This window comes from Anomaloglossus baeobatrachus, chromosome 9, assembly GCF_048569485.1.
Source record: "Anomaloglossus baeobatrachus isolate aAnoBae1 chromosome 9, aAnoBae1.hap1, whole genome shotgun sequence".
In the NCBI taxonomy this organism is placed as follows: Eukaryota; Metazoa; Chordata; class Amphibia; order Anura; family Aromobatidae; genus Anomaloglossus; species Anomaloglossus baeobatrachus.
In genome coordinates, this window is record NC_134361.1 from 74,635,779 (window position 1) to 74,659,275 (window position 23,497).

General features: G+C 46.4%; 1 protein-coding gene across 1 annotated transcript in view; it reads right to left on the reverse strand.

The window, feature by feature from the left end:
• Positions 1 to 1,020: 1,020 nt before the first annotated feature.
• IDS (iduronate 2-sulfatase) overlaps positions 1,021 to 23,497 on the reverse strand; it is a 38,111-nt gene continuing 15,634 nt past the window's right edge. Inside the window, exons 2-9 of the mRNA XM_075322674.1 lie at positions 22,158 to 22,303; positions 18,975 to 19,152; positions 16,007 to 16,095; positions 11,531 to 11,731; positions 10,756 to 10,926; positions 8,478 to 8,604; positions 8,228 to 8,398; positions 1,021 to 1,602 (exon numbers count right to left, since the gene is read on the reverse strand). Coding sequence (XP_075178789.1) covers positions 1,127 to 1,602; positions 8,228 to 8,398; positions 8,478 to 8,604; positions 10,756 to 10,926; positions 11,531 to 11,731; positions 16,007 to 16,095; positions 18,975 to 19,152; positions 22,158 to 22,303 — 1,559 coding nt within the window. The 3' untranslated portion in view covers positions 1,021 to 1,126. The remainder of the gene's footprint in view (positions 1,603 to 8,227; positions 8,399 to 8,477; positions 8,605 to 10,755; positions 10,927 to 11,530; positions 11,732 to 16,006; positions 16,096 to 18,974; positions 19,153 to 22,157; positions 22,304 to 23,497) is intronic.

Here is a 23,497-nt window from a genome sequence, read left to right on the forward strand (position 1 = left end):
CTATAACTACAACTTTTTAACCTCTTAAAATTATCTTTTTGCAAAATTTTTTGAACCTATCTACCTTCCACTGTTATTGGGGTAAGGTAAATTCCATTAAGATTTGTATGCTCCAAAAACTGAGGACTCTTCTGATAGGGTCTGGGATACTGGGAAGGTCAGGGGAAGTGTCACCAGGTTTACTGTACATAAAATCAATCTCAAATGTGCAGGATCGGTCTCACCACAGGCAGCATCTCCCTTAAAGGTACCGTCACACATAACGAGATCGCTAGCGAGATCGCTGCTGAGTCACGGTTTCTGTGACGCAGTAGCGATCCCGTTAGCGATCTCGTTATGTGTGACACCTACCAGTGATCAGGCCCCTGCTGTGAGATCTCTAGTCGTTGCCGAATGGTCCAGGCCATTTTCTTCAAAGGCGATGTCCTGCTGGGCAGGACACATCGCTGTGTTTGACACTGTGTGACAGGGTCACAGTGACTGCTGAGATCGTTATACAGGTTGCTACTGCGACCTGTATCGTTCCTGCATCGTTGGTAAGACATGACTGTGTGACATCTCACCTGCGACCTCCCAGCGACTTACCAGCGATCCCTATCAGGTCGCATCGTTTTCGGTATCGCTGGTAAGTCGTTGTGTGTGACTGGGCCTAAAGACTTAACCTGGAAGTTAACTTTTAGTAATCCATTTTTACTTACTATAATTAGGCAATCGCTTTTTCTAACAGTGTTTAGGAAAATGTTATTGATTACGAAAAAAACGGTGTAAAGTGAAAAATATCCACAACTACTACAGTATTCCCTACTTGTCACCATCTGTAAACCCAAATATGAAATGCAGCTGTATTAAGGGAAGCATATAAAGAGCGAAAGAAAGAATCAAGATGGCACCGATCTAGAGTGGCACGTCAGGTGCTCACAAAGAGCACTCTAACTTTAAACTTATCTGAGATGGGAAAGGATTGAAGCAGTAAATTTCACCAGTTGTAAGGAATCAGGTTGACGGATTTTTTTATTTTTAAATAGTATACAAAAAACAACATAAAATGTGACTGTAATGTCATAAAAAAGTACCGTATATAATACCAGTTAATTATCTCATAATATTTGTACAAAATCTGACCTTTTCAATTAATGGTGAATCGCTTCAAAATGTGTCTGAAAAGCTTCTGAGCATAATCATAATGTGAAGACTGGTTGAACAAGTTGTTGTCTTGATTGGGGTCTGTTTTCACTAAATATAACTCTTGCGCATGAATGTCTGTAATATTAGCTTCAAAGGTCACCGGGTTGTATCCAACCCATAAGGTAAGTCTGTAGTCACTGGTTCTCACGGAGTAGCCCATAATCCTGATGTCTTGCAAATCAGGTAAGTCTGAATTCCACTGCGGAGTATCAGAAGGTCGGGGATAAGAGCTGTACGCAGCAGATTCACTGGTTTTCTTTCCGGATTTGGAGAAGTATTGAAGAAGACTCCGACCTTCGGTGCATAAGTCAACATGAAATGAAGGCACAGGGCAGTCTTGTACACGAGGGAGACCGGCAAGTTCAGCAATGGTTGGATATAGGGAAACTAATTCTACAGGATCTTCCTTGATTTTTCCTAAAAAAACAATTAGGTCACCAATAAGACTAATACCTTACAACAACCTCATAGTATTACCACAGCTATGATAACCAAGCTTAAATGGGATTCCTGCTTCAAAAAATATAGATTGTTTTGTATAATGTAAAGTTATAAAAGTTACCAATATACTTTCTGTATCAATACTTTGTAGCAGAGATGAGCAAATCTTTTAAAATGCAAATTCACCAGATTCCCCAAATTTTTCCCAGCAAATGTATTCACTCGCTGCAAATTAAAAACAAAAAACACACAATTTGTGAAGTCTTTCAGGTTCTTTACTGTTTTATGACCTTTTTTCACTTTTTCTATGACTAAACTTTAAGCTTTGATGTCCACTCACTATTCACTATTCAGATTCACTACAACATGTCTGCTGCATTCCCTGTCTCAGCTTTTATAGAGGCTAAGCTAATACTTCCTGATTAGCTGTGCTATTCCATGTGATGTGATAGCTAGTGTTAAGCAAATAGTTGACTATTCGTACTCCTATGCTGTTAGTGAGTACTGTCCGCTACTCACTTATTCGTTTTGAGTAGCGGCCGCAATGTAAGTCAATGGGAAATACTCGCTAAGTAGCGAGTAACCCGAAAGCTGTACTATTTGCTACTCACACAAAAAGTACGGCTTTCGGGTTACTCGCTACTTAGCGAGTATTTCCCATTGACGTATGTGGCGCCCCTGAGGCTTCCGTCGCCACAGGTCATTGCACCCCATCCAGCGGTGTGATGCCCATTCTGGGTGAGGAAGGGAGTGAACGCCGGTCCCCTGGTAAATCCACACTACACCCATTGCTAGGAACACACTGGGACCAGGGAAAGTGGCAGACAACCCTCCCATGCTGCATGCTGGGAGGGGTCGTAAGACCCATCCCTGCTCCTATAGGGTAGAACAGGGCAATTGGGGAGGTGGGAGGAGCCATCTGAGAGCAGACACAGAGAGGAAGGTCAAGTTTAGTTAGTTGAAGAGAGAGCAGAGTCAAGAGAGGGAGGGGAAGGAGAAGGAGGCCTGCAGGAGGCAGGCAAGGAGGAGAAGAAAAGGAGAGAGAGCTCCAAGTCAGTCAGGAGCTTAAACAAAGAAAGAGACGCTTCCTGGTGAAGATCCTGGGACTCAGAGGGTCCAGGTGACACCACGCAGAGAACAGAAAGGGTCCCAGGGCCACGGGTAGTCCTAGAGGTGCCACGGGTAGTTGTAGAGCTGCGGTGGCCTGCTCCACAGGAACATCGGTGGAGGGATCAAGCTGCAACCGGGGACGGTCCCTAGAAACTGGAGGAGTGCAAAATCATCTCCAAACAGTAAAAACCGAGGCCCAGGGAATGTTGTAAACTCCCCGGGCCAGAATCCATAGCAGACCTTTCAGAAAAGGGGTAATCAGCCGACAGGTGACCCCCCCGCCTGGAGGCTGTAGTGGAGGCCAAGCCAGGTTTATCCTATCAAAGGCAAGGCTAAGGAAGACAGCAGAAGATAGAGACACTAAAGAGAAGGTTACCGGCTTCTACTCTCAGAACCACCCAGGAACGGCGGAGGTCCCTGACAGTGGTCCCAGCAGTCCAAGGGCCCCTGGGCCCAGACAAGAATTGTGAGTAAAGAACTTGAACTGCACCCTTGGAGTGGTCTCTGTTATTTTAGCTGCTTAAACTTCCAGTACATCATAGACTCTCACGCGCACCAACAGTGCCCCGGGCATTGCTCCACCTGTGGGGAGCAGTACCACCATTGCTGCTATAACATCACCCCGGAGGCATCACACAGCAGCGGCGGCTTAATAGCCGCAGACCACAGGTGGCGTCACGAACACAAACTTTATTCATCAAGCCACATACTCTACTGACACCCACCAGGGCCACGGAGCCGGGCCCAGCCACCACTGACTACCACCGGACTAGTCCGGCCCGGCACCGGGTGTCCCATAGCCCTGGGGTGGGCGAGTCACTTACATTGCTTCCGCTACTTGTAACGAATATGTGATTAGCGGACAGTACTTGCTAACAGCATAGCGAGTACGAATAGTCAAGTACTCGCTCAACACTAATGATAGCTGCAACGCATTACAGGAAAGCCTATCCATCTGCACCCATGATCATGAGAGCCATTTCTGGTGAATCAATATTCTGCAATGTGTAAAACGACAATGGTCATTTTTAGTTATTCGATAAAGCACATCGCAAATTCTTTAAATTCATCATGTCCAGAGAATTCCCAAAAATATTTCACAAATTAATTTTGCTTTGAATCAGTCATCTCTACCACATTATTATTAGATCTTTGCTTGCAGTAACGCAATAGAAACTTTCAATGTTCTCTCACAGGGATAAAAATCTATCCTGGTTACATAATGACCAGCTGATTGGTTAGAAATAGTATGTAATGTAGAATAGAATTTGTAACTTTTATTATTCAAAAAACAAACATTTATTTATGAAAATCCAAAAACTCCTTTAACAAAGTCTAAAGGGGGCTTTACACGCAATGACATCGCTAACGAGATGTCGTTGGGGTCACGGAATTCGCGACGCACATCCGGCCTCATTAGCGACGTCGTTGCGTGTGACATGTACGAGTGACCGCTAACGATCAAAAATACTGACTTAATCGTTGATTGTTGACACGTCGTTCAAATCCCAAATATAGTTGATGGTGCTGGACGCAGGTTGTTCGTCGTTCCTGATGCAGCACACATCGCTACGTGTGACACCCCAGGAACAACGAACAACACCGTATCTGCGTCCTCTGGCGACGAGGTGGGCATGAATTTCATGTGGCTGCTCTCCGCCCCTCTGCTTCTATTGGACGCCTGCCGTGTGACATCGCTGTGACGCCGCACGAACCGCCCCCTTAGAAAAGAGGATGTTTGCTGCCCACAGCGACAACGCTAGGAAGGTAAGTATGTGTAACGGATACTAGCGATTTTGTCCGCCACGGGAAGCGATTTGCCCGTGATGCACAAACGACGGGGGCGGGTGCTTTCACCAGCGACATCATTAGCGATGTCGCTGCATGTACAGCAGCCTTTAGAGTGAAACTGTCATTCAATTCATGCTGGCCAAACCACGTATATACACATACATGCGCCTTATTATTACATAGCAGCCAGGCCAAGTATCCAGAGGCAGGGTACACATCACATTTAGCCAGCTTTCCATGGATAAAAACTTACAAATGATGGCCCATGCCCCATTTGCATCATAATTGGTGACTTTTTCCTATTTTCAGCTACTCTCGCTGTCTTTTTGAAAACGGGTCTGGGCTTCTTAGATAGGGCAGAAATTGGCGTAGATTTAGGTTCCTGATGTACACATGGCCAGAGATGAGCCAAATATATAAAGAGGCTTTCAAATGTATTTTAATAAATTTTCTGCATCTTGATTGATATTAAAGTAGTATTCTCAAGTTTGGAAGTTATCCCTCTATCCATTGGTATTCTGAATACTAGGGTCAGACTGCTGGACCCCAGTGATGAAGTGAAGGAGGGCTCTGATGGTTGGTGTCGACCATGTGCACTGCTGCATCATTTATTCTAATTGGAGTGTCGAAGACTAGGTTTTTTAGTCACGGTTCTTAGGATCGCTGGAGATCTCAGGGGTCAGACTACCCCAGCAATTGGGAACTTTTTCCCTATCTGATGGATAGGAGATAACTTCCAAGCTTGAGAATATCACTTAAAAGCTGGGGTAACACGACCGTAGAGTTCTCTAACCTGAAAGAATTGGATTGATAATGCTAATGACACTCTGATCAGAGTTTGATCCAAGTGTCAGCATGGTGTGATCCGATTTTCTCAGATGTGAGGGGAAGATGGAGAATAAAATGTCTTTATTTTCTCCTGTGTGAGTCTGCAGAATTCTGACTATACTTGGATGTAATCTGAGTACAATCCGATGTTTTCATTGCACCCAATCACATGGTGGATGAGGCTCATCAGATTAATGTGTGAAATAGCAGCTTTTCTCATTGCAAATGTAACGAAATCAATTTTAAAAACACCCTTCAGAGAACACAAGAAAAAGTCTGCATCAAATTCTAGATATGTTGCGGACAGTAAAATCTTTTTTGTGGCCTATCTGCTATTAAATGTTGCTGATCTTTTTAGTGATTTTTTTTTAATTGCAATGAGTAAAATGTGTGCCTACTTCATCTCAGAAATAACTAAAAAATACATGTGCTGAACTGGTTCAACAGTGATATTAACAGTAAAAATGCTTAAAGAGGATTTCCACTACTAATGTGATCCCTTTTCTTTTATCCTAAGGGTACCTTCACACTTTAGCGATGCAGCAGCGATCCGACCAGCGATCTGACCTGGTCAGGATCGCTGCTGCATCGCTACATGGTCGCTGGTGAGCTGTCAAACAGGCAGATCTCACCAGCGACCAGTGACCAGCCCCCAGCCAGCAGCGACGTGCTAGCGACGCTGCGCTTGCACGGAGCCGGCGTCTGGAAGCTGCGGACACTGGTAACTAAGGTAAACATCGGGTATGGTTACCCGATGTTTACCTTAGTTACCAGCTCACACCGCTTAACTTAGCGTGTGCAGGGAGCAGGAGCCGGCACTGGCAGCGTGAGAGCTGCGGAGGCTGGTAACGAAGGTAAATATCGGGTAACCACCTTGGTTACCCGATGTTTACCTTGGTTACAGCTTACCGCAGGCTGTCAGACGCCGGCTCCTGCTCCCTGCACATTCAGGATTGTTGCTCTCTCGCTGTCACACACAGCGATGTGTGCTTATCAGCGGGAGAGCAACAATAAAAAAACGAAGCAGGGCTGTGTGTAATGAGCAGCGATCTCACAGCAGGGGCCAGATCGCTGCTCAGTGTCACACACAGCGAGATCGCTAATGAGGTCACAAAAACCGTGACTCAGCAGCGATCTCAGTAGCGATCTCACTGTGTGTGAAGTACCCCTAACTATTCCTAAATAACCTTTTCCTAGTATACTTCTATTTACTCTGCTCTAGTAAGCTTATCTCTAAGAGGTGTGTAAATACCTTTATTGTTGTTATAGCTTTGATCCTTCCAGCTGCAGACCAAAATCGGACCAATTGAGCAGGGCACATCACTGGTGTGGGCTCAGAGTAGAGTGGGATGATCTGGGCCCAGACTGCTGTCACTCACAGAGAGGCAGCCCCACTCACATCAGGGATGTTCACTGCTCAACTTGTCCGATTCCAGATCGGAAAGATCAGAGCTACAACAATAAAGGTATTTATGCACCTCTTAGAGCTAAGCTTACAGGAGCTGAGTAGATAGCAAAAGTATATTAGGAAAGTGCTAGTTAGGAAGAGTTAGGATAAAAGACAGAGGATCACATTAGTAGTGGAAAACTTCTTTAAGTAACATGTTGTACGTTTTATGTAAAGATCCTGTAAGAGGAAAACATGGACTGGTCAATGAATACCTCTGACTTGGCCAAAAATATCCTGGCACCAATCATAGAGCTCTCACATAGATCATTCATACAATCTTGTCTTGTCGTCAGCACCTGGTGCACCCTCAGACTTTAAGAAAAGTCAGATCTTGTTGTTGTCTACCACTGATCCTAGAGGCCCCGTCACACTAAGCAACATCGCTAGCAACATCGCTGCTAACGAACAACTTTTGTGACGTTGCTAGCGATGTTGCTGTGTGTGACATCCAGCAACAACCTGGCCCCTGCTGTGAGGTCGTTGGTTGTTGCTGAATGTCCTGGGCCATTATTTAGTTGTTGCTGTCCCGCTGTGAAGCACAGATCGCTGTGTGTGACAGCAACAACTAAATGTGCAGGCAGCAGGAGCCGGCTTCTGCGGACGCTGGTAACCAATGTAAACATCGGGTAACCAAGAAGCCCTGTCCTTGGTTACCCGATATTTACCTTTGTTACCAGCCTCTGCCGCTCTCACTGTCAGTGCCGGCTCCTGCTCTGTGCACATGTAGCTGCAGCACACATCGGGTTAATTAACCCGATGTGTGCTGTAACTAGGAGAGCAAGGAGCCAGCGCTAAGCATTGTGCGCTGCTCCCTGCTCTGTGCACATTTAGCTGCAGCACACATCAGGTTAATTAACCCGATGTGTGCTGTAACTAGGAGAGCAGGGAGCCAGCGCTAAGCGGTGTGCGCTGCTCCCTGCTCTGTGCACATGTAGCTGCAGCACACATCGGGTAATTAACCCGATGTGTGCTGTAACTAGGAGAGCAGGGAGCCAGCGCTCAGTGTGCGCTGCTCCCTACTCTCTGCACGTGTAGCTCCGTGCGGTGGTAACCAAGGTAAATATCGGGTTGGTTACCCGATATTTACCTTAGTTACCAAGCGCAGCATCTTCCACGCGGCGCTGGGGGCTTGTCACTGGTTGCTGGTGAGCTCACCAGCAACCCGTGTAGCGACGCTCCAGCGATCCCTGCCAGGTCAGGTTGCTGGTGGGATCGCTGGAGCGTCGCAGTGTGACATCTCACCAGCAACCTCCTAGCAACTTACCAGCGATCCCTATCGTTGTTGGGATCGCTGGTAAGTTGCTTAGTGTGACGGTACCTTAAGACAAAGCCAATCCTCAACTCCACATTAAAAAGGGGGTCCAAAAATCTAAATCACACTAATAGATAATAATGAAAAGAATGAAAAATCATTGACTTTACCTTTAGATTTTCTTATGGTTTCAGTATATAAGGGATCTCTGTATGGAAATATGTTATTCTGAGACTGTTTTTTGGTCGTTATTCCTGGTATATAAAACATCAGTGGGACACGTGTGGCCACATCAAAATTGCTGTACTTGGCCCATTCTCCGTGTTCTCCTAAAGACCAGCCTGTAACAACATAAACACACTACTCATAAATGTGCACATGTGCAAAAAAATGAGAGTGATATGTCCCCATTGTGATTACCGTGATCGGAGGCAAAAACAATAATCGTGTCATTTGCAAGTCCTAGATTTTCCAGCGCGCTTAATAACTGGCCAACTTGACTGTCCAAGTAAGAGACGGAGGCGTAATAACTCTGACGAATTAAGCGCTTTGAAAAAAAAAATGAAAACACAATTAAAATTGTAAAATTGACCTCATATCCTCCTGAGACGAGGCAGACTGCAACATTTATATCAGAAGCTCCTCAACATACAATACGATTACTGCATCTATATAGCTATATACAAACTGCAGTTAAACAAATGAAAAACATAGCATATGCAACGTTGTTTTTTGCTGTTTTTCTATTTTATTACCCAACAAAGGAACACCGAGACTATTATGGGGTATGTACTAACAGAACACGAGCCCCTAAGCTTGCCCTCAGACTTGAAAATCCGCCCCTTTCTTACCATGGAAACTATAAAAACCCTCACCGTGGCCGTGATCCACTCCCGCCTTAACTACTGCAATTCTCTATTAATTGGTCTCCCCCTAACTAGACTCTCTCCTCTACAGTCCATCCTTAATGCAGCAGCAAGGGTCACCTATCTGGCTAACCGGTACTCGGATGCTTCTGCTCTGTGCCAGTCATTGCACTGGCTGCCCATATATCACAGGATCCAATTCAAATTGCTTGTTCTCACCCACAAAACTCTACACAATGCGGCACCCCCCTACGTTTCCCCCCTCATTTCTGTCTATTACCCTACCTGTTCTCTACACACTGCAAACGACGTTTGACTAACGTCCACACTAATCCGAACCTCCCACTCCCGGATCCAATACTTCTCCCGAGCTGCACCAATCCTCTGGAATGCTCTACTCAAAGAAACCATGACAATCCGCAACATACTCAACCGTCCACACTAATCCGAACCTCCCACTCCCAGATCCAAGACTTCTCCCGAGCTGCACCAATCCTCTGGAATGCTCTACTCAAAGAAACCATGACAATCCGCAACGTACTCAACTTCAGATGTTCCCTAAAAACACATCTTTTTAGGGTGGCCTATCACACCCCCTTATTGAATTAAAATCACATAGTCCCTCCACTACTTCTCACAACATAACTCTCCATCAAATTCCACCGCACCCAAAATCATATCAAAGATTGGCTGACTGGTTCAGGCAGCCTTTATCTACCCCCTATTTCTTTCATTGAGATGACTGGATTGTCATTGTAAATAAGCACGTGTACCTTGTCCCACCACCCCACCTCATTGTAGATTGTAAGCTCTCACGAGCAGGTTTGTATTTGTTGCTTTAATTATTGTATTTTCTATAACTTCTATAACTATTCCTTGTATATGAACCTCTGAATTGTAACGCGCTGTGTAATATGTTGGCGCTAAAGAAATGATTATTATTATTATTATTATTATTATTGAGACCCTGCGCTGTCCCTTATATCGGAGGTAGGCTTGACGGTAGACAGGTCCGAGCCCCAAGCATGACCTTGACTCCTGTCCGAGCCCTAATCTTACTCCCCCCTCCCCCACCCTAGTGGTGAGCCGGAAAACACAATAAGAGAATCCCACAAAAATGACATGTACAAGGGAGAACGAAAACTCGTACACACTGCACTCAAAATACACAGAAGAAACAATGTGTGTACAGGGGAACAATGGAAAAGAGAGAAAGCAACGCACAATAGCGTAACTTCCACACCACTCAATATCACAACACAGATCACCATAAACAGGTTCACCAACAAGACTGGAATCACTTGAGCTATGCTGAAGCTATCATCGGCGCATACTGGAAAATAAAGTCGTGTGATAAATAGGAAGGAGGCAGCTGCACATGGCATTTAGCAACCTGAGCTCCTATTTCCTGCTCACCAGTCTGAAGGAACCTAAATCAGCCGACACACAGCTCTGGCTGAACAATTCAAAAGCCTCAGGTTGCTTGTCAGACTCTGTAGTGCAAACAAAGTCTGACGCCGCCGTGCCACCAAGTGCGAGCAGAGCCGAACATCACATGATAGTGACCAGATGTTAGCTATAAGTCAATAAAGTCAGGAGATAGATACATTTTTGTTCTTCGTTTTCATATATTTAGTGTGATTTTTGAGTCTCTGGTCTATTTTTCCAAATGAAGTATGGACCTAGCCATGGTGTTCTTTTATTATATGTTTTCCCATAGGCTTTGCTATAGGAAGAAGCAAAACTTGAAGTTTCAATTTTTCTAAAACATATTTTGCATCTGTACCAAATGATTATTAACCAATGCAATATAATATCAGCCCAAAGTCTACCTGGAAGTGTGGAGGAATGGGGCCGTATGGAAAACTGATGTTCAACGCTTGAATGTCCTCTCGCTTACGAATGTCTGTCCATGGGTTATAAGCGACGGGAGGAAGATTCCTTGGTATGTCAGGGTCAGGTGCCAAAGAGATATTTTCAATGGGGTATAGCTTTAGAAACTCCTAAAAAAAAATTCAGAAGCTGAAATGTATTGTGCCAAGAACTTACATCCTACCTGATCCTAAACATGTCCTCCAATGGCAAAGGTACAGCTCATACCTACAATTAATGTATATGTCCACATAAGGTTAGGTTCACATGTCCTTTAGTCCTCCGTTATCATGGATCCGTTAGAGATCTGATGGCAAAAGAGTTGTGCCATCACAACTTTTTTGCCCGTTGTTAAATAATGGATGTCGGCCGAATCCGTTTTTAACATGTGGAGACAACGGATCTGTTAACAGATGGCGATTTAGCCATCCGTTGTACTTGCATTTGTAACGGTTCCGTTACAAATGGAACATAAATAGCAATCCAATAACAGAACCATTTTCCATAGACTCCCATGTTAAATAAACGGATCTGGCAGAAATCAATTTCACAATGGATCTGTGCAGGATCTGTTCCGACGGATGACTACAGGAAATGTGAACTCAGCCTAAAAGAGTTGGTTTTTGTAACCTCCGCAAATCTTAGGAAACACTACCTATATAAAAACCTGATAATAAATGGAATACATCCTAGCGCTGCCATCACAGGATTTAGAGGCTGGAAAATCATCGTTACCTTTGGAAATCTGAATGGTATGTGAGGCTTATGATATCCAACCGCCAGGAAAAACAACGAGTTCTGCTGTTTGGCAGTCTTTAGGAGTCGTATGGCTTCTTCTGTGCTTTGTATATCTGGTAATGTTCCTTCTGGGACTTCAGATACATCAACTGGACAAACCAAGTTGGCATGAAGCTTTCCGTCTTTGCCTTTGCAGGTCTTAAAAGAGCATAAATGCCATAAGCGCCCTCAGACACAATGCAATGGTTAGGTGATATACAAATACAGTATATACTATATAAACACAACATATATAAATGATAAGAACTAATAACAAGCTGTGAACAGTCATGAGAATGTAGCCAGGTAACTATTCTGAAACCTCATTGGCATTTCCCATTAAGCTGGTTGCTATATATGAACCCCGGCAGTGTGTGCCAGCAATCCGGTCAGTTACCCCACCTATAAGCCAAGAGGCCACTGAACAGTTGAAGAGAACTTTATTCGTTTGCACCTTTTAGGGGTGCTTCACACACAGCGAGCTCGCTGCCGAGATCGCTGCTGAGTCACGCTTTTTGTGACGCAGCAGTGACCTCATTAGCGATCTCGCTGTGTGTGACACTGAGCAGCGATCTGGCCCCTGCTGCGAGATCGCTGCTCGTTACACACAGCCCTGGTTCGTTTTCTTCAAAGCCGCTCTCCCGCTGTGACACACAGATCGCTGTGTGTGACAGCGAGAGAGCGACAAATGAAGCGAGCAGGGAGCAGGAGCCGGCGTCTGACAGCTGAGGTAAGCTTGTAACCAAGATAAACATCGGGTAACCAAGGTGGTTACCCGATATTTACCTTAGTTACCAGCCTCCGCAGCTCTCACGCTGCCTGTGCTGCCGGCTCCGGCTCTCTTCACATGTAGCTGCTGTACACATCAGGTTAATTAACCCGATGTGTACAGCAGCTAGGAGAGCAAGGAGCCAGCGCTAAGCAGTGTGCGCGGCTCCTTGCTCTCTGCACATGTAGCTGCATTACACATCGGGTTAATTAACCCGATGTGTACAGCAGCTAGGAGAGCAAGGAGCCAGCGCTCAGTGTGCGCGGCTCCCTGCTCCCTGCACACACAGTTAAGCGGTGTGCGCTGGTAACTAATGTAAACATCGGGTAACCATACCCGATGTTTACCTTAGTTACCAGTCTCCGCAGCTTCCAGACGGCGGCTCCGTGCAAGCGCAGCGTCGCTTGCACGTCGCTGCTGGCTGGGGGCTGGTCACTGGTCGCTGGTGAGATCTGCCTGTTTGACAGCTCACCAGCGACCATGTAGCGATGCAGCAGCGATCCTGACCAGGTCAGATCGCTGGTCGGATCGCTGCTGCATCGCTAAGTGAGAAGGTACCCTTAGGCTGAAGCTACATGGCCACTCTGGCTGTGACGCAGGTCGTGTGGTCAAAGATGACTGTATGTCGCTGCTAAATGTAAGTGCAGGGGATTACATTGTTACGTGGGAGAAACTACGACAAGCAAGTCGCAAAAAAAACCCAAAACCTTGCTCTGACTTTTTTAGACTTGTTTGTCATGGTTGCAGTAACCTGAGAGTTGCGATGTAGCCATGTTTTACTTGGATTACACAGTAATGTAGTGTCTGCATACAGCCATCTTATCAAGGCCATAGTCCCCATGTAGCACCAGCCTAAAGGGGTTTTAATTGTTGATTATGCCACACCATAAAGAAATAAACTCTTCTGCTTCTTCTACATCCCCCAACCCCACTGCAGCACCAGTAGATCTGTGCTCTCTTTAAACCCCTGTTCTCTGTAGATAGGACATTTTGTATGGATGTGCAAATAGCCTCTAATAAATTGGAAGAGGATGACACCTCTAGTATCATCTACTGGAAGAAGCAATCCTCAAAGTCAATATTAAAGGGGACGTCCACTACTTGGACAACCCCTTTTCATTGCCTTTGTTCACCCCCGTAAACATAAGTAAGCCTATACTCACCTCCGGTGTAGCAACAGTAACAGCAATGTCTGAAGCCTTAAAACCCGGGGCCCACATAACATTGTTATGACACGCGAGCCCCGCCACCAATCAGTTCCGGCTTCTTACTCCCTGTCTTCGGACGTTTGAGCAGGGAGTCAACGCAGCACTCACATCCTGCTGAATTGTCTGGAGATGAAGAAGGAAGCCGGCACTGATTGGTGGCGGGGCTCACGTGTCATAACAATGTTACAGGGGCCCAGGGAATGCGGATTCAGACAAGACTGAGGTGAGTATAGGTTTATATATCTTTACGGGGGTGAACAAGGAGAATGAGTAGGGGCTGTCAAAGTAGTAGACATCCCCTTTGAGGGTCGATTCTGACTTTTAGGATTACTTCTTTCAATAGGTGACACTAGAGGTGCCATCCTCTTCCTCTCTGAAAAGGCAATTCGTATATTTGAATTCCCAGAGGAGTTTTGCATGGCAAGGAGATTCTGTATTGACCATGACTTCACCACTGTAAGCTCCACGCTGGAAACAGAAATCAATACCTAAGTTATTTGCAGACCACCAAATGGAATTTCTCCTCACTAAAGGCCCCGTCACACTAAGCAACATCGCTAGCAACATCGCTGCTAACAAACAACTTTTGTGACGTTGCTAGCGATGTTGCTGTGTGTGACATCCAGCAACAACCTGGCCCCTGCTGTGAGGTCGTTGGTTGTTGCTGAATGTCCTGGGCCATTTTTTAGTTGTTGCTGTCCCGCTGTGAAGCACAGATCGCTGTGTGTGACAGCGACAGCAACAACTGAATGTGCAGGCAGCAGGAGCCGGCTTCTGCGGAGGCTGGTAACCAATGTAAACATCGGGTAACCAAGAAGCCCTGTCCTTGGTTACCCGATATTTACCTTTGTTACCAGCCTCCGCCGCTCTCACTGTCAGTGCCGGCTCCTGCTCTGTGCACATGTAGCTGCAGGACACATCGGGTTAATTAACCCGATGTGTGCTGTAGCTAGGAGAGCAGGGAGCCAGCGCTAAGCATTGTGCGCTGCTCCCTGCTCTGTGCACATGTAGCTGCAGCACACATCGGGTAATTAACCCGATGTGTGCTGTAACTAGGAGAGCAGGGAGCCAGCACTCAGTGTGCGCTGCTCCCTGCACGTGTAGCTGCGTGCACTGGTAACCAAGGTAAATATCGGGTTGGTTACCCGATATTTACCTTAGTTACCAAGCGCAGCATCTTCCACGCGGCGCTGGGGGCTGGTCACTGGTTGCTGGTGAGCTCACCAGCAACTTGTGTAGCGACGCTCCAGCGATCCCTGCCAGGTCAGGTTGCTGGTGGGATCGCTGGAGCGTCGCAGTGTGACATCTCACCAGCAACCTCCTAGCAACTTACCAGCGATCCCTATCGTTGTTGGGATCGCTGGTAAGTTGCTTAGTGTGACTGGACCTTAACCTGAACACTCATCTAAACACAATTCCTATTGTATTGTAAAACAAGACCTAAGATAGAAAGAAAATGAGCATATACCCTACAGTAAGTAAATAGTAATAGTTTATATACTGTAAACAGTATATGGTACCTAGCAAACACTGTTTTTGATCAAAAGAGCTTAAAAGTCATCCCACCTTGACAAGGTGTACCGTAATCGGAACGATCCTCTAGTATTAAAACCTCACTTTGTGTCAGTCGACATCAATGCAGATGTGGACAGACCACAACAGGGACCGACAATTCAAACACTTGCCCATGGGAATCTATATGAATGAAATGCCCTCCTCAAAGGCGTGGGCACAACGTTGTTTGTACAAAGTACAAGAAACTACAGCAAAATCAAACAAATGAGCCGGAGCATAAGTTGGTATACATGCAACGTGTAGGATCATGTTCACACTGTGGCCATTTAACAGATAAAACCTAAGAAAGAAAGAAAATGAGTATATATCCTGCAGTAAATAAATATTAATAGTATATAAATATAACAATGTTTTTGATCAAACAAGTGTAAAAGCCACCCCACCGCGACAAGATGTACCCCAATCGGGATGATCCTCTAGTTTTAAAACCTCACCTTCCATCAGACGACCTCAATGTAGATGGGGCAGAGCAGGACCGAGGCTGGCTATTCAGAATGCTATATAAATGAATTACTTTGGTCAAAGAGGGTAGGGACCCCTGTTGTACAAGGATCAACAATAAAACCAAAGAAATGAGCCAGAGCATACGTTGGTACACATGCAACGTGTAGGCGCATGTTCACACTGTGGCCATGTAATATGTTTCTATTTTAGGTTTTGTCTGTTATATAGCCACAGTGTGAACATGCTTCTATGCGGTACACGAACATATGCGTCAGCTCGTTTCTTTGGTTTTGTGGTATTGTTATGCATTAAAGAATGAGGGGAAAAAAAAAGGTAAAAAAAATTACAACTATGCTATGGAGTTGTAACTAGTAATGAGGGCACAGAGAGGGTACGTGGGTGAAGGGTCTTGTGTAGGACACCGATTGCCATACATACCTTTGTGTTCTCATACTTCTCTGTAGATGGGTGGTAAGGCCTAACAGACCAGCTGTATGGGAAGTCATCAGTGTGGTTAGAGGAGATGCCTAACAGGTGACAGACAGATGGTGTTACAGGGTAGAATTAGAGGTTCATCATCAGAAGACCCAGGAGTCACCAAAAACAAAAATAAGCACTGATTACATTTTCCGCAGGTTCCATGTTAATTCATCTATACACTAATTAATTTATTCATCTATACAGTGCTAACATATTCCAGTTGTACAAAGATCGTTATTCCTTAGGGCTCGTGTACAAGACATTAAAAATCAGAAGAGTGCTACCCATAGTTTGGACAGATAGCACTTGTCCCGATTGCCTTCCAGTCTCAGAAGGAACGCAGCCGTTAATATCTATGGTACGTAGAAAAAAAATCAGAACACACATTGATGACATCCGAGTGCGGCCCGATTCTCACAGACTGACAGAATGGGGAAGGTGGAGATCTGAGAAAATTGGACTGGACTCTGATCAGAGTGTGAGTCACATAATTGGACCGATTTTCTCAGATGTGGAGAAAAAGATTGTGTGACCCTATCCTTAGGATAGGTCATCAATGTCTGACCAGTGAGGGTGTGACATCCGGCACCCCCGCCGATCAGTTGTTCCTGACGCTGTCACCTACCGGATCTGCTCGGTTGTGAAACTGCACAGAACAGCTCTGTCGACTTTATAATGGCAGCGGCCGGGTACTGCATATCCTTCCTGTCATGATCCAGGCCGGCTTTTGCCTGTTGTGGTTACACCCAGCTCTGGCCTGGTCATGTCAGGGGTTAACTTCCCTTGCCTTGTTCTGGATCTCAGGACGCTATATATTGCCTCTCTACCTATGGTTCAGTGCCAGTGATATTTTTGCCTTGCAGTGTGTATACTGGCTTTGGTGACTGTTCCCGATCTGTCCTGCCTCCCTGCTACTGTGTCCTGACTTGTACCCCTCCCCGTTCATCTGCCTGTCCCATAACTGATCTCCCGGCTTCCGACTCGGTTCTGTTTTCTGACTTGATTTTTGATACTCCCCTTGCAGTGACTTGACTTTCCTGGCTAGACCCTGACTGCTTGATTACTCTATTGCCCCCGGTGGTTCACCTGTTAACTGCCTGCTGAAGTTACTCTGCTGTACTTCAGCTGCCTTTCTGTTACAGTGTGACTTTGTCTCTCCTTCACTACTCTGCTGCCCCCTAATGGGGAATACGATGTACTAATGTGACGCCCTGGACTAGCCAGGTAGTCACAGACAGGCCCTTGCACAAACACCCGTCCCCTAACAAGGTAACAGCAGCCAACCTAAAAACCCTGAGTCCCCCCTCTCAGGTCTTGACGTTCACACCAGGGGGCAGAGCCAGGCGGTTGGCCACACCCACCGAGTTCAGATAGCCTGAGGTGGGAAAAACAGAGAGAGACCCGTTAGGAGGGAGAGGAGAGTGGAGTAGTTGGAGAGGAGTTAAGAGAAAATGTCTGTCAGGGATCTCGGTCGTAGCCCGGATACCCTGTGGTCAGGAGGCAGACGGTGGTTCCCGCCTGCAGGAGCCGGGAAGACGGCTGGTGAAACCGTAAGGGACCAGGACAGGGTAGTGGCCCGTCAGTACCGAACCGGGGAACCAACTGGAAATCGGAGAACCAGGAGGGGTACTCAGACCCAGAACAAGGTCCAGAAACCACTGGATCACGTCGAATTTACTGATTGAGGTCTGGACCTTAGGTCCTTTCCCGTCCCAAGACCCAAAAGATGGCAACAGCCCACCGAGAGGGATAGAAAGCCACCGCACAGGCAGAGAGATCCCACGGCCAGCGCCTGCGGGCAAACGGGTTCCCCGACACACATAAAGCTGGGGAGCGGACTACCGTCGCTGAAGCGTAGGCAGTCAAAATCTACAAAATGAGGTGCAGGAGAAAGGCGGGAACCACCGAACCGGGTGGGGGACCAGGCGCAGCCGGCTGCGGGCACCAACCATCATCTTTTTGGTTTACCAGAGACTCCGATGTATCTGTCATATTGAGTACAACAGTGCCCTTGGGCTGTGCACCACACCGCACCAACACGCCTGCACCTCGCAACCACCGGGCCCCGGGACCATCACCCCCTGCCCACGGAGGAGTCAACACCAGGCTGCACAACACCGTCCCCGGGAGCCTAGTTAATGGCAGCGGTGGTGTCCACACTCACCACAACCCGTGGGTGGCGTCACGAACTTACATCCCTAAACACCACGGCCCCGACCGTGAGCCTCCCCACCGAAACCCCCTCACATAGCATCAACCTTCCTTCAGAGCGACGTGACCCCCGGGTCCGGAGGCGCTTGAGCCACCCACCAAACGAGCCCGGACCCGAGCGGCTCGGCTGCCAGTCGAACCCCGGGGCGGTACACATCGACTCTTCTGGCGTCACGAACAGGAATGAACCCATCCACTTACCGGTGGAAGTGCGCCTTGAAAAAGAAGTCAGCGGTGATTCGTTGTGAAATTTTGAAAATCCGCCATCTTGCCGCCATCTTTTGGCGTGAAAGCTGCCAGCCGAGCCCCAGGGCGGTACACTAAGTCTTACTAGCTTTTGGTACATCGTGATACTTCCTCTATTCAAATTAAAAGGGGGTTGGTGTGCAGTACCCGACCGCTGCCACTACTCTGTTGACGGAGCTGTTCTGTGCAGTTGCGCAACTGAGTAGTTCATTTGCATAAGAGCTATAACTAAAATAGGAAAATCTCAGTAAAAGGCGTGATTCACACGTTGCAGCCGAAATCACGCTGGCATGCAGAGCTGCACAGTTTTGAAGTGGCTTACAGCAGAAGCAGTTTGATGGTTAGTGGCTTTGCGACTACACAACAATTTACTGCCCAGCCATCAACAATCAAATATAAATCTGAAGGCGACAGCCATACCTCAGGGTATTTGGGACTGTTTTTCATAGAAATTAGAAAAGCCTCTTACCTGGGTGGAAAACCTTCCCGACCGACATAGTCACGTAACCATGTTCTTTAAAATATTGTGGCAGTGTGGAGTAATTCCCGGCGTGAGTCCTCCAGTACGAGTTAAAGTCAAACAGTCTGGTGGTTTCAGGTCTTCTTCCAGTTAAAAAGGACACTCTGCTGGGGGCGCACACTGCCTGCTGCAGCCCGGACAAGAGACAAGATATACACTAGATAAATAATGATCTGATGCCAATGGACACCTGGCAGCACCTCCTGGGGTAGATAATTAAATTAGTGCAGAATCGACAGTAAAGCTGGGTTCACACATAGCGACAACGACGTCGCTGTTACGTCACCATTTTCTGTGGTGCAACAGCGACCTTGTAAGTCGCTGTTATGATCGCTGCTTAGCTGTCAAACACAGCGACGCAGCAGCGATCATAACGTCGCTACATGTGCAGAGAGCAGGGAGCCGCGCACACTGCTTAGTGCTGGCTCCCTGCTCTCCTAGCTACAGTACACATCGGGTTAATTAACCTGATGTGTACTGCAGCTACATGTGCAGAGAGCAGGGAGCCGGCAGCGTGAGAGCGGCGGAGGCTGGTAACGAAGGTAAATATAGGGTAATCACCTTGGTTACCCGATGTTTACCCTGGTTACAGCTTACCGCAGCTGCCAGATGCCGGCTCCTGCTCGCTTCATTTCATCGCTCTCTCGCTGTCACACACAGCGATCTGTGCGTCACAGCGGGAGAGCAACAATAAAAAAATGAACCAGGGCTGTGTGTAACGAGCAGCGATCTCACAGCAGGGGCCAGATCGCTGCTCAGTGTCACACACAGCGAGATCGCTAATGAGGTCACTGCTGCGTCACAAAAACTGTGACTCAGCAGCGATCTCGCTGTGTTTGAAGCACCCCTTACAGGAAAAGCAAAGTTTTTCAGTATATATATCTTGCTAGCAAAATGTGCAGGTAAAGATAGTTTCCCTAAGGTGGGCTGGACGCCTCCAGGGAATCACATGACACAATCAAAATGCAATATTTTCACGCTATTTTAATAATAAATGTGAAATAAAAATTTATAATTTTTTATCGTTTGGGATTGCTGGATTTTTCTTGGATTTTTTGGATTGCTTCTTCTGGTGACCAGCTGGATCCGTGCATCCCTTTCTCTATACGAGGAATTGCACATAGTGGTGGAGTGGCTGATAAGTATTTTTTGTTTCATGTCAATAATAATCATTAGATATATCTGTACATTGTGTTGACAACAGATTAATATTACTATGACATCAAATATTGCATTTTTACACAGTTACAAAGACTGAAAAAAAGACCTAGGTCCATGTAGTTCATCCTTCCACCACCAATTATATATTTTGTCATTATATCCATTGTGCCATGTGATGTTCATAGTATGATCTGAAGACACCCAGTCTACCTTAGGACATTTTTTTTCTAATGGCCTTCAACGCCATTGCGGGCCATGGTGACTTGATGGATGAAGGCTCTGTAGGAAGATCGATCTTGTGCAGCCTAGATAGGTCCACCAGGGTCTTCTCCACCATTATCTTGATAGTATCAAGCCCCCGGTTTGTTGGTCTTCCTCTTCACTTTGTTCCTTCTATTCTTCCGACCATGATATCCTGGTTATTTATCTTTACCTGCTTATTTTATCATTCCTTTACTAGCGAGAAAATACACAAAGAGCATTGGATCTTCTTGTAGACCCGCTGATTGCTCGTTAATTTAATTATCACAGAGGAGATGCTGCCAGCGGTCCGGTGATATCACGCTTGTATTTATCTAACCTGTAACCATATCTGCCTTAAACAGTGCAATTATAATTTCACAAATTATTATTTTTTTTATAATAATTTATGTTCTGGCTATTCATGAATTTACAGGGTTAGAGGGTTTCCACAGGTATACATGTTCATTTAATCTGTGTGATCAATACAGAGAAAGTTTGCAATTGAAACTCTTGTGTCTAGATTGTGCCCAAATGTATTTTAGCGCCTCCTAGTGCCCTTTACATCCCCTTTCAGCATCCTCAGCTGCTGAGCATGTGTTACCATTGTAACGCTTGCGGCTGGTGTGGGGGCAGTGAGCGGGGTTAGTGGACCCACTGTACCACAGAGGGGTCAGCTTCCACAGTCACGGTCACTGCCCTGGGAGTGGTACCTGGCGTCCACCTCGTGGTGGGCGCTTAGTTAAAGGGAACTAGTCAGGTGCAATATGCACCCAGAACCACGAGCAGTTCTGGGTCATATTATTAATCCCTGCCTAACTGTCCCTGTATACACTAGCATAGATAAAGCGATCATTAGAAAAAGTATTTCTAAAGATCTTTTATCATATGCTAATGAGCGCAGGGACTAGTCCCCTGGGCATTAATTCCCTTGACTAGTTGGCCCCATTAGCATGTTAGTATGCCCCTGTGGATGTGCTAATAAATGTGCAGTGTCTGAGGATGATCTCATTCACCTCTCCGCTGCCATCGCTGCCTGACACTGGATTTCGGCTCAGTGCGCATGATCCCGGAGTTTGGGTCATGCACACTATGAAGCCGGGTGTACGTGTCCTGGCTTCAAAGTGAGGTAGTGCGCATGACCCAAACTCCGGGGTCATGCACACTCAACCGAAATTCAGTGTCGGGCGGCGATGGCAGAGGAGAAGCGAGTGAGATCATCCTCTGATGCTGCACAATCATTAGCATGTTAGCTCTCCCACAGGGGTGTACTAACATGCTAATGGGGCCAACTAGCCAAGGGAAGTAACGCCCAGGGGACTAGTTCCCTCGCTCATTAGCATACGATATAAGATCTTTAGAAATACTTTTTCTAATGATCTCTTTAGCTATGCTAGTGTATACAGGGACGGTTAGGCAGGGATTAGGAATATGCTCCCAGAACTGCTCATGGTTCTGGGTGCATATTGGACTTGACAGGTTCCCTTTAAGCCCCTCCACTAAAGGGTAAGCTCAGGCTCCCCCCTGTGTCCTAGTGGATCGATTAATCCCGCTTGCTGCCCTTACACCGGCTGTGAGCATTACAACCATTAGCATCGGACACATAAGGTGGACATTCTGAGAGGGAATCAGTACACCACCAGGTGGCGCTATAACAAGTGTGTAACAGCAATATCCATACACATCAGAAGACTATGTTCACACATGGCAGATTTTTTATTTACCCCTTACCTGGGCATAGGCATTTGTAAACAGAGCACTATTAGATGCCAGCTGGTCAATGTTCGGAGACCTCACTAGACCGTCACCATAGCAGCCGAGGCTTGTCCGTAGGTCATCCACAATTATCAGGAGCACATTCTTACCCTTCACATCACCTGAAGGGGAAAAGAGAACTAGTTACAAATAATTATTTTCATCAAATTAGTTGTAGTACCATGATAGGGATCAATTTTTTTAACAATATTTATTAGTCCTACAGAGGGAACGTGTGATCTTTAAATTGCATAGAGATAATAGCCCTACTCCTTCGCACCAATGGCTCCATTATGCTGTGGTTCACACATGCAGACTAGGCACAGGGACCCCCATTGTCAGAGGACCCCCAGCATGGACCCTCAGGGAAGGATTGTCCACTGCTCAGCCTCCTCTTATCTTACATTGAAGGATGGGCCAGGAAGGGAATGATCTGTAAATTCACAGCCAGATTTTGATTACAGTCTGGACAGGACCTCTGTAAAATGTTTTCCTTGCATAGGATAAAGAGCGGAGAGTCCCCCCTGACTGCATAGTGTGAACTACAGTATGGCTTGTTTATTGGCACCTAATGAAGGCCTACATGTAAATAGTCTCTTCCATTGTTCTTCATTCATGTATTCAGGGGCCTTCATTGAATCTCCTGGCTTGTTGATTGAAGGTGTCAATATGGTTCTATGGAAAGTGCCCTTTCCTGACTTCCAGGGTTGATTAATCTCATTGTATGCAGAATTAGATATTCACAGCGCTCCCCCTCTATCTGCATCTAAACACCTTCCATTCAGTTTGCAGGATTACATTTGTTGTATGGCTGGTGATTTCAGCTCTTCAGCTCTAAGCCCGCTTTACACGCTGCAATGTATCTTACAATGTGTCGGCGGGGTCACGTCGTAAGTGACGCACATCCGGCATCGTAAGGTACATTGCAGTGTGTGACAAGTACGTGCGATTGCGATTGAACGTTAAAATGTTCATCGCATACACATCGTACCTGTCTCTAGAATTGCACGTCAGATTGTTCATCGTACCCAGGGTAGCACACATCGCAGTGTGTGACACTCCAGGAACGATGAACAGATCTTACCTACGTCCTGCGGCTCCCGGACGCTAATGCGGAAGGAAGGAGGTGGGCGGGATGTTTACGTCTCACTCAGCTCGACCCCTCTGCTTCTATTGGCCGGCTGCTGCGTGACGTCACTGTGACGCCGAACGCCCCTCCCACTCCAGGAAGTGGACGTTCGCCGCCCACATCGAGGTTGTATGGAAGGTAAGTACGTGTAACGGGGGTTAATCGTTTGTGCGGCACGTTCAACAAA